The sequence below is a fragment of the Piliocolobus tephrosceles genome, chromosome 12 (assembly GCF_002776525.5).
Source record: "Piliocolobus tephrosceles isolate RC106 chromosome 12, ASM277652v3, whole genome shotgun sequence".
Classification (NCBI taxonomy): Eukaryota; Metazoa; Chordata; class Mammalia; order Primates; family Cercopithecidae; genus Piliocolobus; species Piliocolobus tephrosceles.
This window is the reverse complement of record NC_045445.1, coordinates 81,934,400-81,953,576: the sequence shown is the minus strand read 5'-3', so window position 1 is coordinate 81,953,576 and position 19,177 is coordinate 81,934,400. Positions and strand designations below refer to the sequence as shown.

The following is a 19,177-nucleotide window of genomic DNA, read 5'->3' as shown; positions in this document are numbered from 1 at the left end:
TAATCTTATAGAGTGAAGAAGATAAATGCACAAATGATCATAATGCAAAATAGTCTAAGAATGGCGTTGGAGAAGGAGAAACAAAGTGCTATGAGGAAAAATTATTTCCTACCTGGAGGTAAGAAAGAAGAGTAAAGAGAAGAAAAAAAGTCATACGATCGAAATGGGCACCAGCCTTACAAAAGCATAAATATAGCTCTTACTTGCAATTGTTTCAAATGTTTTAGTTTCTAAATGAGGCAGCTCCCACACTGATTCCAGGAAGCTTTCCAGTAATGGATCATTCAATTTGGCTCTAACTTCAAACTCGTACAGCAGAAGCAATTTCTCACATGAATCATTTGAGAAGGTCCCTAAGAAAGAGGCAAAAATGCAACATTCTTTGTGATTATATTTTATTATTCTCTTTGGTTGTAATCTCACTAACTGGAGATGTTTTCCTTCTAAGAAAAATTAATTTTACTTACAATTTGAAGGTCATCTTCGCTGCTGTAGACAGATTCTAAATTTTATTTTTGTTTTTTTATTTGATTCTAACACATTTTAAATCTATAAGCTCACCACTACTTCCAACATTCTGTAGTGCATTCACTAGAACTACCTATATTTTCTCAAACAATTGCCACGATGCTTCTAATCAGCCTGAGAAAACCCACAGATATTATTGATTCTAATTCAAATCCAATGTTTACTTGCTTCTTGTGAACTTTCAACTGGGCTGGTGCTAACTCTAATGGCTGAGTTAACCAGAAGATACAGTGTTGTATAAACTAACAGTGATTTTATTTTAAGCAGAATAGAGGAGATTTTCCAAACTGTTTCATTAGTCGACAGAATTTCTTGGGCATCAGCATAGAAAGAATTTCATGTCAGGTGTCATACACCAAACTATGTAAGACAGTTTTCATTCATCCTTCTTGGTAGATTGAACATTGAAAAATGTTTTGAGGTATGACATATAGACAACAAACTGAAAGAAGTACTTTAACCTTAAACAGCTTGACGAGTTTTTACATGTGTTTAAACCCGTGTAATAACTACCTAGATTGTGATAACAAATACTTCCAACAATACAGAAGGTTCCTTTGTGCTCCTTTCCGGTCAATACCATCCAACCAAGGTAGCAACTATCTTTACTTTTCTGCATCTATGTTTTGCATCTATTTTCATGAGGAATCTTGGTCTGCAGTATCTTACATTGTCTTTGTCTACTACTGCTATCAGGATAATAGTCTTATAAGATGAATTGGGAATTGTGCCCTCCTTTCTGGATGAGTTTATATAGAGTTGGTATTACATCTTCTTTAAATGTGTGGTAGAATTCTTCGTGCAGTTTTCTTTGTTGAAAGATTTTAAACTATGAATTTAATTAATAGGCATAGGAGTATATATTTCTTCTTGAGGGAGCTATGGTAGTTTGTGACTTTCAAGAAATTTGTACATTTCACCTAAAATTCTAAATTCATGGACATAAAAGTGTTCATAATATTCTCTTATTACCTTTTAAAATGTCTGTAGGATCTCTAGTGAGGTCTCCGCATATATTCCTGATATTGTTAATTTGTGCTTGATTTGCCTGGCTAGAGGTTTATCAATTGTATTGATTGTTTCAAAAGAAAAAAACTTTTGGTTTCATTGACTTTATCTACTGTTTTCTGTTTTAAATTTTATTGATTTGTGCTCTTATTTATATTACTTTTTGCTTGATTGGGTTTAACTTGCTCATTTTTTTCTAGTTTCTTAAGGTGGAGACTTAGATTATTTGAGACCTTTCTTTTTTTTTTTTTCTAATAGGAGCATTTAATGCTATACACGTTTGTCTAGATACTGCTTTAGTTGTATCCTAAACAGTTTTATATGTTGTGTCTTCATCTTCATTCAATTAAAAAAAATTCCTAATTTCCCTTGTCGCTTCCTCTTTGGCCCATTGGATTATTTTAAAGTATGTTGTTTAATTTCCAAATATTGGAAGGTTTTACAGATAACTTTCTATTATAGATGTATAGTATAACTCTATTGTGGTCAGAGAAAATACTTGGATATTTCAATAATTTTATGATTTCAATACTTTTAAAGTTTTTGAAGTTTGTTTCGTGGTTCAGAATATGGCTTACGATGATGAATGTTGCGTGTGAATTTGAAAAAACTGTATTCTGCTGTTGTTGGGTAGAGTGTTCTAAATGTCAATTAGGTCAAGTTGGCTGATAGTGTTGCTCACGTCTTCTATATCTTTATTGAGTATTTGTTGACCTATTCTATTGATTACTAAGAAAGGAATATTGAAGTTTCCAAGTAGTTATGGATTCGTCTATTCCTCATTTTAGTTCTACCAGTTTTTGCTTTAAGTATTTTGAAGCTCTGAAAACAATTCCATTTACAATAGCATCAAAAAGAATAAAAACATCAATCTTATTCACAAGATGACATAATCTTGTGAATAAAATTCCTAGTGAATCCAGTAAAGTGCCATTATAACTAATCAGCAAGTTCATCAAGATCAATATACAAAAATCAATTATTTATTTATTTATTTATTTATTTATTAGAGACAAGGTCTCATTATGTTGCCCAGGCTGGTCTCAAACTCCTGAGCTCAAGTGATACTCTGGCCTTGGCCTCCCAAAGTGAGCCACTATGCCTGGCCAATATAAGCAGCAATGAGTAAGCTGAAAATAAAATGGAAACAAGTCCCTTTATAATAGCATCAAAAAGAAGAAAACACTTAGAAATAAAGAACAAGGGCCAGGCACAGTGGCTCACAACTGTAATTCCAGCACTTTGAAAGACCAAGGCAGGTGGATCACTTGAGGCCAAGAGTTTGAGACCAGACTGGCCAACATGGCAGAATCCCATCTCTACAAAAAAAAAAAAAAAAAAATTAGCCGGGCGTGGTGGCACATGTGTGTAATTCCAGCTACTCAGGAGGCTGAGGCATGAGGATCACTTGAACCGGGAGGCAGAGGTTATAGTGAGCCGAGATTGCACCACTGCACTCCAGTCTGAGTAACAGAGTGAGACTCTGTCTCAAAAACCAAACAAACAAACAAAAAGGAAAGGAAAAGAATTAGTGTAAACATATAGTTTTTAGTGTAAACAGCTGGGCTGCTGATAGGGATTGTGTTGAATCTATAGATAATTTTGGGGAGTGTTATCATCTTAACAATGATAAATCATCAAATCCATGAACATGGGATATGTTTCCATTTTGTTACATCTTGTTTATTTCAATGATGTTTTATAGTTTTTAGTGTATAAGTTTACCATCCAATGGGGGAAAGCATAGTCTTTTAAACAAATAGTTCTGGGACAACTGTATAGCCACATGATAAAGAATGAAGTTAGACCCTGACCTCATAGCATATACAAGAATTAACTTGAAATAGATCAAATATTTAAAGATAAGAGCTAAACTATAAAACTCACAAAAGAAAACAAAGGAGTAAACCTTCATAACTTTGGATTTGGCAATGGATTCTTAGATATGACAATGAAAGAAAAATAGATAAACTGAACCTCCTCGAAGTTAACAAATTTTTTGTATTTCAAAGGACATGATCAAGAAAGAGAAAAGACAATTGACAGCGTGGGGCAAAATCAAGGCATATATCTATCTGATCAAGGACATGTATCTAGAATACATAAATAACTCTTGCTACTCAATAATAAAAGGCAGCCTAATGAAAAATTGGGAAAGGGTGTGAATAGATAGTTCTCCAAAGAAGATATACAATGGCCAATAACCATCTGAAAAGATGCTCAACACCACTGGACATCAGGAAAATTAGTCATCAGGAAATCAAAACCATAATGAGATATCACTATACATTCACTAGGATGGCTAGAATAAAAAACGCAGGTAATACAAGTGTTGAGAAGGAAGTGGAGAAACTAGAAGCCTCATACATTGCTGGTGGAAATGTAAAATGATGCAGCTGCTTTGAAAAACACTCTGGCAGTTCCTCAAATGATTAAACACAGAGTTACCATATGACCTAGCAATTCCACTCCTAGGTATATACCAAAAAAAAAGTGAAAATAGGTCCACACAAAAACTTGTGCATAAGTGTTTAATAGTAGCATTATTCATAACAGCTAAAAGATGTACTTCTTATAAACCCAGTATTTAATTACATTAAGTTACATTTCCTATCAACATAAAAAGAAATCGATATATTTCCTGAATATATGTATAATAAATTTTAAAATATATCAATAAAAAAAAAAAAGATGGAAACAATCCAAATGTCCATCAACTGATGAATGGATGAATAAAGCACGGTATGCCCAGGCAATGGAATATTATTTGACCATAAAAAGTAATGAAGTACTGACACATGCCACAACTGAATGAACTTTAAAAATATGCTAAGTGAAATAAGGTAGTCACAAAAGTCCATGTATTATATAATTTTATTTAAATGAAGTGCTCAGAATATGCAAATCTATAGAAACAGAAAGTAGATTAGTGGTTGCTCAGGGCTTGTGGGAGAAATGCAAGGGTAACTAAAGGGTACATTTCTTTCTTTTTGAGGTAATAAAATGTTCCAAAATTGATTGTCGATGGTGGTTGCACATATCTGTGAATATACTAAAGTGTATTGAATTGTACACTTTGATAGGTGAACTGCATGGCATTTGAGTCATATCTCAATAAAATTGTTTGAAAAATTGAATTTATATTGTGTATTCTTTTGGGACCAACTTCTTTTACTCATAATGTCTGTCATATTCATAAATATTTTTGTATGCTATCAGAAGCTCATTCCTTTTATTGCTTTGTAGTATTCCATTGTATGAACATACCACAATTTAATCTATCATTCTGCTGATGAACAGTAATGTTGTTTCAAATTTTTAGTTCTTATGAATAGAGCTGTCTTGAACATTCCTGTACATACTCTGGTGAACAGATGCACTCATTTCACCTGAGTATATATATAAAAGGGAGATTTCATGGTCACTGCTGGGATAGAAACATGTTTGGTTTTAGCAGATACTGCCAAACAGTTTTCTAAAGTGGTTGTACCACTTACATTTCCACTCTGGAGTGCCAGAACTCCAGTTCCTTCCCATCCTCATTAACACTTGATTTTTTTTTTAGTCATTTCAGTGAGGGTGCAGCGGCTTCTCAATGTGTATTTTCTTGATGAATAATGATGCTGAGCATCTTTTCCTTTGCTTATTGACCATTTATACATTTTTTTTTGGTGGAATTTCCATTCAATTCTTTTTTTTTTTTTTTTTTTTTTTGAGGTGGATTTTCACTCTTGTTGCCCAGGATGGAGTGCAATGGCATAATCTCAGCTGACCGTGACAGAGATGGGGTTTCTCTGTGTTGGTCAGGCTGGTCTCGAACTCCCAATCTCAGGTGATCTGCCCGCCTCAGCCTCCCAAAGTGCTGGGATTACAGGCACGAGCCACTACACCCGGCCATTCAGTTCTTTTGTCCATTTTTTATTGGGTTATTTGTCTTTTCTTGTTGAGTTGTAAGAATTCTTTACATATTCTGGAAGTTGTCAAGCTTATGTATTGTCGTATCTTCTTCCTATCTGTGGCTTGTCTTTTTCTTTTCTCAACAGTGTCTTTTGACAGACCAAAGTTCTCACTTGTAATGAAGTCCACTTTATCAATATTTTCTTTTATAGTTGGTAATCTTTTGTCTCCACAAAGTCATGAAGATATTCTCCTAGGATTTTTTATTTATTTTATTTCATTATCTTTTGAGACAGGGTCTCACTTTGTCACCCAGGCTAAAGTGTAGTGGCGCAATCATAGCTCACTGTAACCTCAAATTCCTGGGCTCAAGTGATCTTCTTGCCTCAGCCTCCCAAGTAGCTGTGACCACAGGTGCATGCCACCACACTGGGCTTCTTTTCTTTTTGTAGAGATAAGAGTCTCGCCATGTTGCCTAGGCAGTACTTGAACTCCTGGGCTCAACCAATCCTCCTACCTTGGCCTTTCAAAGTGCTAGGATTATAGTACTGTAAGCCACTACACACAGCCCCAGCTGGGATTTTGATTGGGATTGCTTTGGATCTATAGATCAATTTGGGAAAACTGATATACCTTAACAATACTGAGTTTTCTAATACATGAACATGGCATATATCTGCATTTATTTAGACCTTTAAAAATTTATTTCAGCCATGTTTCAAGGTTTTGTGGCTTTCAGTGCAGAGGTCTTACACATCTTTCATTATAGATTACTAGGCATTTGATGGATTTTGATGCTATCAAAAACTGTATTTTAAAGGTCATTTTCCAATAATTTCTTGCTCGTATACAGAAATACAATTATTTATATATAAACCTGGATCCAACAACCATACCAATTTCCTTTTTTTGACAGAGTCTCGCTCTGTCACCCAGGCTGGAGTGCAGTGGCATGATCTCAGCTCACTGCAACCTCCACCTCCTGGGTTCAAGCAATTCTTCTGCCTCAGCCTCCTGAGTAGCTGGGACTACAGGCATGCGCCACCATGCCCAGCTAATTTTTGTATTTTTAGTAGAGACGGGGTTTCACCATATTGGCCAGGCTGGTCTCGAACTCCTGACCTCGTGATCCACCCGCCTTGGCCTCCCAAAGTGCTGAGATTACAGGTGTGAGTCACAGTGCCCGGCCCAAATTTATTTATTTTTAAAACTTTATTCCAAATCACAGATAAAACCATATTATATGCACGTCTGTTTGCATATACATAATACATACATATATACACACACACATACATACAGTTCCATTATAATGTTTGTTTTGAAAATGTGAATTTGTTCTGACATGATTGATATATTAGGTAACGATTAATGTAAATTATGTAAATTAAGTACTTGCTTATGTGCAATTTAGTCTGTGTGAAATAGTAAGTGAATGCAAAAAGCAGCATCTGGCTGAACCAAGCTGTATAGGAATATGAATAACAACACACATGTGCACAACTCAAACTTCTATCCACTACCTCAGTTCACTGAATGTGTTATGGGCCACACATCACATCTGTTGCTATAACCTTCCATCAGATTTCAGACAACCGCCTCCCACCACTTCACAGTATCTCACAAGCTGCAATCCTTCTGATATTCACTTCCATAAGCAAATGCCAGGTCTTTTTTAAGGTAAAAAGCCATATTTATTGTAGTATTCATGTATTTTTAGTAATTTAACATATATAAAGCCATGCTGTCATTTTATTAGGTTCTTATGTTTTTTTAATATGTCACAGACCAAATTTTTTTTTTTTGGAGACGGAGTCTCGCTCTGTCGCCCAGGCTGGAGTGCAGTGGCTGGATCTCAGTTCACTGCAAGCTCCGCCTCCCGGGTTCACGCCATTCTCCTGCCTCAGCCTCCCGAGTAGCTGGGACTATAGGCGCCCGCCAACACGCCCGGCTAATTTTTTGTATTTTAGTAGAGACGGGGTTTCACCGTGTTAGCCAGGATGGACAGACCAAATTTTTTTAGTGTTATACCCCCACCCCATTTTTTCTCATAAGCCCTGTGGTCTTTGTTACACAATTTTGGATATCGTAATAATTTTTAGGCACGCATATGCCATGTAACAGCAAAACTGACTAAACATGTAAAGTATTTTCATCATTGTTAACCCATAACCACATGAAAAAAGTTACCAACTAGAATGCGGTATTCTGCATAGTTCTTTTTGTCTTTAGCCTTGCATCTAATCAAAACAGAGTTTTTCAAAGTTACTTAAATCAGCTTCTTTCTTCCTCACCCCCTTCCATGTGGCTATGTAATTCATTCGTAATACAGTCAGATTCATTTGTCACAGTCTGAATTCCATCTGGGATTCCCTCCACATCCTGATTGATTTATTTTAAAATTGTATCCGGTAAAATCTACTCTTTGCGGCATATAGTTCTATTGGTTGTGAAAAATGCATAGAATTGTGTGTCCACTATCACTGCTCCTTTAGAACAGTTCATTACCCTAAAGGTTCTCTCATGTTACACCTTTATAGGGAACTCCTACTCCTATGTCCAACCTCTCACAACCACTGATGTGTTTTCTGTTCCTATGGTTTTACCTTTTCCAGGATATCATATAAATGGAATCATAGCCTTTCGGGTCTGTCTTTTTTCACTTGGCAAATGCATTTAACATTCATTTACTTCTGAGTAGGATTCCATTATAGAGATGTACAGTTTGCTTATCTATTTCAGGTTACACTTGTTGGAATTATGTTGTCAGCTCCTGGAAATCGTAGATTGACTGGGTCTCTGCAGTGCTTTCAAAGTCATGGTTTAGAAATTGCTCCATTATTCTGAGTCCTTCAGATAGGCAAAATGCCCTTCTAATGCATACACAGGGCAGGGGTTATTAACCCCACTTTCCAGATGAGAAGATTATGGCTGAGAAACTAAATGCTGTTCCTACCCATAGAAACAGCAAATTAATGGAGAGCCAGGACTCTAATTCCACATGTTCTGATTCACAATCCACTACTGGAAAACATGTAGTGGAGAAGAATGGCTATGACTAGAAGGTTGGAAAATAGAACCTATTTCTGAAATAGCTGGTCTGAAGAAGACAGAGCTTAACAAATGCTTTGGAAACTGTCTTAAAGCATATAAAGGGTTTACAACTGAAGTTAAAAAAGAACAGATCATCTTTAAGAGACAGCATGGAGAGAGTGATCAATTAGACCTAAGATGTGAAATGGGTTACCAGGAGGCCTGGAATTATTCCAGTATAATGTTGAATGGAAGTGGTGATAGTGTATATCCATGTTTCATTCCTTGACATCAGTGAGAAGATGTTCATATTTTACCATTAAATACAAAATAAGGAGTAGTTTGTTTTCAAGTAATGTTTATCAGATTGAGGAAGTTACTTTCTATTCCTAGTTTGTTGAGTGTTCTCATCATGAATGGGTGTGGAATTTTTTTCAAATGCTTTTTCTGCATCTATTGAGATTATTATATTTTCCTCTTTTATTTTGTTAATGTGCACTCATTTTTGAATGTTGAATTCCTGGGATAAGCAATATTGGTCATGATGCAGTATCCTTTTTATATATTGCTGGATTCAATTTTCTAAAATGTGTTTAGGATCTTTGCATCTATCGTTTAAGATACTGGCCTGAAGCTGGGTGTGGTGGCTCACACCTGTAATCCCAGCACTTTGGGAGGTCGAGGCGAGTGGATCACCTGAGGTCAGGAGTTCAACACCAGCCTTGCCAACATGGTGAAACCCCATCTCTACTAAAAATACAAAAATTAGCCGGGCGTGGTGGTGCACGCCTGTAGTCCCAGCTACTCGGGAGGCTGAGGCTGGAGAATCACTGGAAACCGGGAGGCAAATGTTGCAGTGAGCTGAGATCGTGCCACTGTGCTCCAGTCTGGGCGACAGAGTGAGACTTCGTCTCAAAAAAAAAAAAAAAAAAAAAAAAAAAAACAAAACCAAACAAACAAAAAAGACACTGACACTGACTTGTATTTTTCTTTTTAGTTTTTGGAATCAGAGTCATGCTGGCCTCATAAAATCAATGTATTACTTTTTTCTCTATTTTCTGTAAGAGATATTTGTATAATATTGCTATTATTTCTTTCTTATATATTTGGAATAATGTACTGGTAAAGTCATTTCCTTTGTGAGAAGGTATTTAAGATTTCATTTCTTTAGTAGGTTTATGACTATTTAAAAGAGTGTAAATAGGACTACTCAGATTATTTTTGGGGGGACAATTTTGTACTTGATCTTAGCGAAAAGGCTGAGAAGTAATGGGGGGCGGGAAAGTAATTTTGGTAGCTGTACTTTTCAAAGAATTTGTCCATTTTGTCTAAACTGTCAAATTTATTGGCATAAAGTTGTTCACAATATCCTTTTTATTGTGATTTTAATGTCTGAAGGATTTGTAGTGATGCCCACTTTTGAATTACTGATATTGGTAATTTGTGTTCTTTCTTGATCCATCTTGCTAGACTTTTAGCAATTGTATTAAATCTTTCCAAAGAAGCAACCTACGGCTTTGTTGATTTTCTGTGTTGTTGCTGTTGTTGTTGTTGTTTTGAGACAGAGTCTTGCTCTGTCGCCCAGGCTGGAGTGTAGTGGCGTGATCTTGGCTCACTGCAACCTCCACCTCTCAAGCTCAAGTGATTCTCGTGCCTCAGCCTCCTCAGTGGCTGTGATTACAGGCATGTGCCACCATGCCTGGCTAATTTTTGTATTTTCAGTAGAGACAGGGCTTCACCATGTTGGCTAGCCTGGTCTCAAACTCTTGACCTCAGGTGATCTGCCCGCCTTGGCCTCCCAAAGTGCTGGGATTACAGGCATGAGCCACTGTGCCCAGCCTGATTTTCTGTGTGGCATGTTGTTTTTCATTTCTTTGTTTTCTGCTCTTATCTTTGTTACATTCTTCCTTCTACTATCTTTAATTTGCTGTTCTTTCCCTAGACTCAAGTTGGAAGCTTAGATCATCAATTTTCAACCCTTAATCTTTTCTAATATATGCATTTAAAGTTATGTCTTTTCCTTTATTTTAGTTGTATCTAACAAGTTTTGATGTCACATTTCATTTTTGTTAAGTTCAATCTATTCCATCATTTTCATTTTGATTTTTTCTTTGAGCGATGGGTTATTTAGAAGTGTTTCTTTTAGATTTCCAACAGTGGGGGTTTCCTAATCATGCTTCTGTTGTTGCTTTCTCATTTGATTATACTTTGGATAACATACCTTGTATGATTTCAATCCTTTGAAACTTGTTGAGACTTGCTTTTTGGCCCAGCATATGCTCTATTTTGGTATGTGTTACAAGTGCACTTGAAAAGAATGTGTATTGTGCCATATATATATATAAAAATATAAAATCAGTTGGGGTGGACTGAAGTTTAAAGCTTGGGAAATCTTGTGAAAATAAGTAATGAATGTGTAGGTGAGATATAGTACACAACTTATTCTGATCAGGAGACATTGTGCTAAGATAACTGTATAAGAAAATTTCCAGATTCACATTTGTCCTTTGTAAAAGCAAACCATAATAAGATATATGTTGGGAACGGGGAGAATGGACTGACATTCCTAATTAGATCAGGCACTTGGGAGAAGGAATAGTATATATCACTGTAAGTATCTGGGAACCATAACAAACCTGTCTCCTCAACCTGGAACCCCTACTATATTTCTTCAGTGACTCTATAGCCCTGTATCAAAGTCTCTACTCACTGCCATTAAGGCTTTGGATTGCAACATTAGGGTAAGCTTATGCTGACTATGAGGCACAATTTAAATGGAATGCTGCCAAAAGTGAAGACTTTTAGGATCAATTTTTATCAGAGATGCTTGGGTATCTCCAGCTAATTGTTTAATTTCCTTCCAGGAAATAATCCTAAACTCAGGTTCTCCTATTTCTGTGGCCTAAGTTCTGGCTCAAAATGTACACTAGAAAATCTACTCAAGTTTTGCCATTCTGTTTAATGTGCCTGAGGATCAGCTCCAATTGCCTTTTCTCTTGGCTGATCTCAAAACTTTCATCTCTGAAAATTTCTTATCCATGAGAACTAATCTCTGAAACAAAACTAATGTAAGACTGATGGCTGTATTAAGCCAATGAAGGAACCAAGCAAAGACTGCCTGCAAAGGAATAAGCATTCAATCCTAGTTTTGGTGTGTACAATGGAAAAGACGAAAAATATTTCTATTTCTAGCATGCGCCATGTTAAATGGCAACTTTTATCAACTGTATTTGGATAAATTAGAATGACCTTTCCAGTTATGGGTTGAGGAGACCCTAATATACAAATATGTAATACGTAATATATAAAAATGTAGATAATCCTCTGCCCTGCCAGCTGAACTGCATTTCTGCTGGCAGAGCATCCATGCTGGGCTTTGTTCTAAAGCTCTCAGGAGGTTTGCCTTGTTTGTCATAACCACTAATAATTTCGATGATGACACTTGATGAATACTTTATACCAAAGTAAAAATTATAGTACTGGAGATAAGTGAAATTCTGCCTTGCAATGACCTACAAAAACTAAAGCCTTTTCTCTATCTTCCTGTTTTTGTGATAAATGTTTAACTCATGTTATAAAATAAATAGTTTTAAGAAACCAAATCACCAAGATTACTTCTAGCCCTAACATTTGATGATTCACTATATATAGAGACTCTGACTCCAAGGATGCTCTTAGCAACATCCAAAAATGATAATCTTCAATGGAGACCCAAAAGAGGAAATCTCTTTTCACAGCCAGAAAGAGAGATTCAGAAGCTGTGAGCTTCTTCAAGTTAGAAAGGTTTGAGTATCTTCTCACTATAAGCGAAGTCATTTTTGGTACAAACTCAACTTCCCCTTAAATTTCCTTTTTCCCCCTGCAAACCTGCCCTTCTCTGCTCTAAATCCCAAGTTCAATCTCCATTAGGTATTTTTTCTAAATGTTCCTCTCCCAGAGTATACGCTGATAATGACTAAATTGTGAGCTCTCCCAAGCATCTTTGCATAGAGGGTTTTCTTTTTTTTTTTTTTTTTGAGACGGAGTCTCGCGCCCAGGCTGGAGTGCAGTGGCCGGATCTCAGCTCACTGCAAGCTCTGCCTCCTGGGTTTACGCCATTCTCCTGCCTCAGCCTCCCGAGTAGCTGGGACTACAGGCGCCCGCCAAATCGCCCGGCTAGTTTTTTGTATTTTTTAGTAGAGACGGGGTTTCACCTTGTTAGCCAGGATGGTCTCCATCTCCTGACCTCGTGATCCGCCCGTCTCGGCCTCCCAAAGTGCTGGGATTACAGGCTTGAGCCACCGCACCCGGCCGCATAGAGGGTTTTCTAAGATCAAAATGCTCTAAACTAAAATAAATGACTCTCTAATGATAGAATTTCTGGTGTTATAGCAGGATTTCATTTAATAAATATTTATTGAGTCCTATTATATGCCAGGTAAAAATATAGGAGGTATGGATAAAGAATGAACAAGACAGACAACTTTTCTGCCTGCATGGAACTTAGATTCTATTTAGGGATACAAACAATAAACAACATAGAATATGTCAAGTAGTCAACACACAGGTTAAGGGGGTAAATAGTATTGAAAGTTGCTATTTTTGAAAGGGTGTGGTCTCTGAGGGGGTAAAACTTGAGCAAGTTGGGGAGCAAGGCATATGAATATCTAGGACAAGAGTGTCTGATGCAAAGGAAAGGGCAAATACAAAGGCCCAGAAGCAGGGAAGTACAAGGTGTTATCGGGACATAGTAGGGCTAGAGTACATTGAGCTATGAGGCAGAGTGGCAGGAGAGGTAGCAAAGGCCGGATTATCTATGGCCTTGTAGATTATGGTAAGGACTTGGGATTTTATTTTAAACCCATTTAAATGGGAAGTGCAAGGAGACTGACATGAACTGACGTATGTTATAATACTCTGGCTGCTGTGTGGCTATTGAATGTATTAGGAGGGCAAGAGTTGCAGCAGAGAGGACGCTTGGGAAGCTATTGCAGTGAGACATGAGATAGCTTGAAACTAGGTGATACTAGTGGCCTAATTTGTTATTGAGAATGGGCACATCACAAATCACACTACTTTCAGCCTACTGTGGTTTGAATGTGTTCCCTCCAAAATTCGGGTGTTGAAACTTAATGGCCAATGTGATAGGATAAAAGGTGGAACCTTTAATAGCTTATTAGGCCCACAGGGCTCCTCCCTCATGAACAGGGTTACAGATAGCCCTTATGGCCCTTAAAAAAGAGGCTTCCACACAGCACTAGCTTTTGTTGCCCTTCCACTTTCCTCCCTGTGAAGACACAGTGCTTCTTCCCTCTGGAGGATACAGCAACAAGGTATCATCTTGCAATCAGAGAGCAGCCCTCACCAGAAAACTGAACCTGTTGGAGCCTTGACCATAGACTTCCCAGCCTCCAGAAATGTGAGAAAATAAACTTTTCTCTTCTGTAAGTTACCCAGTCTGCATGAGGTATTTTGGTACAGCAGCAGAAACAGACTAAGATACAGACTCATCTCCCACTATATAACCCCTGAATAAGAGATAATCCCCAAACTAACAATGTTCTCCTGTACTACTCCTGACTTCTGTTCACTTGGTTCCTACCATTAAAATTCTATTTACTCTTGAAGAGTAAGTTCAAATATCTCCTTTCGGAATAGATCATTTCTTCCTCTGTGGTCCCATATATTCTGTATCCCTATTAGTATAGTTATTTCATTTTGCCTTATATATGTGTAATTGACTACGTTTCTGACCTACTTTCTTTACTGTAAATTTCTTAGGGACAGAGACAGTAACACATTTCCTTATTTCCACAATACATAGTAGCCCTTAGGAATTTAATAAATACTTTGCAGAATAAATGTGGTGAGCTGCTTTCCTTAGGTCACTAATATAATGGCATGTCAGGGTTAATCCTTTTGTAAAAGCCAATTCGCATAGCACTAAAATTTTAATCACTGTTTATACAGCTCTTAATTAACTCTGATTTGGAGTAGATTTTCAAAAGGATGGCATTTTCCAATTTTCCCTCAAGAGTTTATGATTCACTGGCTTTATTTACATTATTGACATACTGGGCTCATTATTTTAGGCAATAGTTCATTGGAAATACATAATCTCAAGAAACATAAACCTTTAACAAGTCAGAATAATTTTTCTAAATGTATCTTTCATTTTAATTATTAAAGTACTATATATTCATTGAAAAATTCAAATGCAGAAACAAAATAAAAAGTGAAAGTCCCTTAAACACACTAATACTTGTTCCAAGAGCTATCAAGTGTTAAGTTTGGTGTGTATCCTTTCAAGGCTTTATAGATGATATATACATTCATAAATATATATACATGTACACACATTTTATAAGAATATATATGTGTGTGTATATTCTAAAGACCTATTATATGCTAGGTGCACAATACAAAGGTAAGCAAAATCAGACACAGGATCTGTCCTTGTGGAGCTTACAGTCTAGGGTATTTGTGTATACATACACACATATGTTTTAAAAATAAAAATAGAATCAGAAAAAGTCAGCAAAAGTACAGCACTCCAAGGGGAGGAGCACACCCTGAAGTGCAAATCCTTTATCTACAATAACAAGAAAAGAGTTTAGACGCTGGTAAAGGGAACTTGTCTGGACTTGGTTTGGTTTTGAGAAGCAGAAAAGAAAGAGTGAGCAACAGGTCAGTGAAGCAGTGGGGAGGAAAGAGTCTTTGTTATGAGAAGCCCATAGCTGCCTATATCTACTGCCTGAGAAGATGTGGAGCCTATCAGAACTCACATACACAACAACCTTTGATCTTAAGTAAAAATTTCTATTATCCTTGATCAGGTCCTGATCTCCTCTCCACATGTATCATCTCCAAGTAGAAGGTCTAAAGAGACCTCATTGCAATTAAAGATATTGTCAAGCAAAGCAAAGCAAAGCAAAACAAAACAAACAACTCCAGCACAGTTTATACACAAACATACTACATGAAAATGGGATGGAAGAAACAGGAAAAAAAAAATGGCAGATGGAGAATTCTCACCAGAGAAATGTTGCCACATGCAGATTAAAATTGTGACTAAACATATCAGCATAAATTCAGTAATATTAATTAAGTAATCATCTCTAGAAAACAAGAATATAAAGCAGAAATGCTAGAATTCAGGGAAGAGTTGGTAGACGCAAAAGCAAATAGAATATGAGCTATTTCAGAGACAAAGAAGGAAATGGAAAGAAAAAAATAAAGCCATCACAGGAATAAAGGTAAAACTGGAAGCAGCAAAAGGAAGTGGAAGCAGCAAAAAGGAAAACAGACACCACTGAATAAACAGTAAGAGACAGAAAACAGGAAAATGAAATGCCAATTGAAATTGGTTGTAACGTCTTCCTGGTTTCCTCATCAGTTAATGAATTAAATAAAATCCTTGATGTGTTCATTTAATATTCCTAAGAGAGTCCTGATGGTATCTTTTTTTTTTTGAGTCTCACTCTGTCACCAGGTTGGAGTGCAGTGTCAGGATCTCTGCTCACTGCAACCTCTGTCTCCTGGGTTCAAGCAATTCTCCTGCCTCAGCCTTCCAAGTAGCTAGGATTACAGGTGCCCACCACCATGCCCAGCTAATTTTTGTATTTTTAGTAGAGATGAGGTTTTACCAAGTTGGCCAAGCTGGTCTCGAACTCCTGACCTCAAGTAATCTGCCTGCCTTGGCCTCCCAAAGTGCTGGGATTACAGGCATGAGCCACCACGCCCAGCCAAGGTTATATCTTAAAAGTACTGACTGAGATGCCCAACGGATACACCTGACAGGGCCAAGTGTATTGTAAATTGTAACACAAGTAAATTGTGTTACTGGAGAAATGTAAGTCATAGACTGTTTACATTAATCTTTTCTTGACTTCCAGACTGAATCCAAAGTGGCAGCAGAACTTTGTTGAATCTCTGCTTCTTTCTTTTTTCTTTTCTATTGAGTTTATGTTTTGTTTTAGTTTCTGGTTTGTGTATAGTCAGTAAGTTATATTCTTCCTTGGTAGCAGCAATGACTGGGAATGTGATTATATGGTCTGACCATTTGGTGGTCTTTGCAGTTGGACTATTGGATCATCTAGTCACTTATCTAGTCACTGATGGGTGGGAAATAACAGAGAATTTGTCTTTTTATTGTTCTATTTGTTCATTTTGGACTCAAATTAAACAGTAATTTCATGTCCACAGGGAAGGTGAACACTTTAATATCTGCACTGACGTATTTCTGTGTTTACTCTCAACTTGTAGCTGAAATTGTAGATCTGCATTCATAAGATCACTTTATCTATGTCTATGTGTCTACAACTGAAAAAGGCTTTGACCTCACATTGTGTAAGTATAAAATATTTTCCTATCTCTGGGGAGTATTAATAAGTTATATTATAAAGTTTCCTAAATTAAAGGAGCTCTGTTCTAATTTATAGACATAAATAAGAACTTACATACATATTTTTTTTTAATTCCAAGAAAAAAGAAGTTGAACTTCTTTTTTTTTTTTTTGAGACAGAGTTTCACTCTTGTTGCCCAGATTGGAGTGCAATTGCACGATCTTGGCTCACTGCAACCTCCGCCTCCCGGGTTCAAGCAATTCTCCTGCCTCAGCCTTCCAAGTAGCTGGGATTACAGGCGCCCATGACCACACTCAGCTAATTTTTTGTATTTTTAGTAGAGACAGGGTTTCGCCATGTTGGCCAGACTGGTCTCGAACTCCTGACCTCAGGTGATCCACCCACCTTGGCCTCCCAAGGCGCTGGGATTACAGGCTTGAGCTACTGTGCCTGGCCAGAAGTTGAACTTTTAACACTAAAATGTACTAAACTAAAAATATTTTTACAAAAATTCTGCTAACTCAAACATTTTAAGAATCCAAAATTAAGGTAAACCTTTGGCAAATGAGATTTGTTTAATAATTCTTGTTTAAATCCAGAAACTGAAGAGACAACCCACAGAATGGGAAAAAGTATTTGCAAACTACCCCTCTGAGAAGGGATTAATAAGCAGATATATATACAGAGCTCAAACAACTCTATAGGAAAAAAATCTAGTAATCTAATTTTTAAAATGAGCAAAGGATCTGAATAGACACTTCTCAAAAGAAGACATACGAATCGCAAACAGGCAACTGAAAAGGTGCTCCGCATCACGGATCATCAGAAAAATGCAAACCAAAACTACAATGAGATATCATCTCATCCCAGTTAAAATGGCTTATATCCAAAACACAGGCAAAAACAAATGCTGGCGATGATGTGGAAAAAAGGGAACCCTTGTACACTGCTGGTGGGAACATAAATTAGTACAACCACTATGGAGAAGAGTCAGCAATCCCACGCTTAGGTGTACACTCAAAAGAAAGGAAATCAGTATATTGAAGAGATATCTGCACTCCCCTATGTATTGCAGCACTATTCACAAAAGCAAAGATTTGGAAGCAACCTAACTGTCCATCAACAGATAAATGGATAGAGAAAATGTGGTATATATGTACAATGGAGCACTATTTAGCCATTAAAAAGAATGAGATCTAGTCATTTGCAACAATATGAATGGGATTAGAGGTCATTATGTTAAGTTAAATAAGCCAGGCACAGAAAGACAAACCTTGCATGTTCTCACTTATTTGTGGAAGCTAAAAATTAAGCCAACTGAACTCACAGAAATAGAGTAGAATGATGGTTACCAGAAGCTGGGAAAGGTAGTAGGGGAGAATGTGGGGATGGGTAATGGGTAAAAAAATATAGAAAGTGTGAATAGACCTAGTGTTTGCTAGCCCAACACGGTGACCACAGTCAGTATTAACTTAATTGTACATTTTAAAATAACTAAAAGAGTGTAATTGGATTGTTTGTAACACAAAGGATAAATGTTTGATGTGATGGCTACCTAATGTACCCTAATGTGATTATCATGCATGGCATGCCTGTATCAAAATATCTCATGTAACCAATAAACAGATACACTTATAATATACCTACAAAAATTAAAAACAAAACATTAAAAAATAATTTTTATTTAAAAGAGCTATGTCGTTTTTGGTGATTTATTTATGTAATGTATAAAACAAGCAAACATTTTATTTTACTTGGGTCTGTTTTTCCTAAATGCATACAGATTTACTAATCAAATAAGATAATATTGCTTATATGTAATATTTAAGATTATGAAAGATGTAAATTTGTGTTCAACTGAAATTGAATCCCTGTTCTGACAAATTTTCATTTCACCAGTAATTACATTCTGTGGTATGTTAGATTTAAGACAATCTAATTAACTTAAAGCACTGGTTTGATATTAAATTGAGCTCGTTAATGAATAATCATTGGATATTTACATAAATTTTAATTAACAGACTGCTTAAATATTGATTACTAAGCATAGTTTTTTTTGTTTTTTTTTTTGAGACAGGGTCTCACTCTGTCACCCAGGCTGGAGTGCAGTCGCACAATCATGGCTCACTGCAGCTACAGCCTTCCAGGCTCAGGCAATCCTCCTGCCACAGCCTCCTGAGTAGCTGGGAGTATAAGCATGTGCCACTATTCCTGGTTAATTCTTTTTTTTTTTTTTTTTTTTTTGAGACGGAGTCTCGCTCTGTCGCCCAGGCTGGAGTGCAGTGGCCGGATCTCAGCTCACTGCAAACTCCGCCTCCCGGGTTCACGCCATTCTCCTGCCTCAGCCTCCCGAGTAGCTGGGACTACAGGCGCCGCCACGTCGCCCG

The 19,177-nt window shown here is 36.8% G+C and overlaps 1 protein-coding gene across 1 annotated transcript in view; it reads right to left on the bottom strand.

Moving 5' to 3' along the window:
* TEX11 (testis expressed 11) overlaps positions 1-19,177 on the bottom strand; it is a 131,119-nt gene that overhangs the window by 23,493 nt on the left and 88,449 nt on the right. Inside the window, exon 13 of the mRNA XM_026451789.1 lies at positions 204-353. Coding sequence (XP_026307574.1) covers positions 204-353 — 150 coding nt within the window. The remainder of the gene's footprint in view (positions 1-203; positions 354-19,177) is intronic.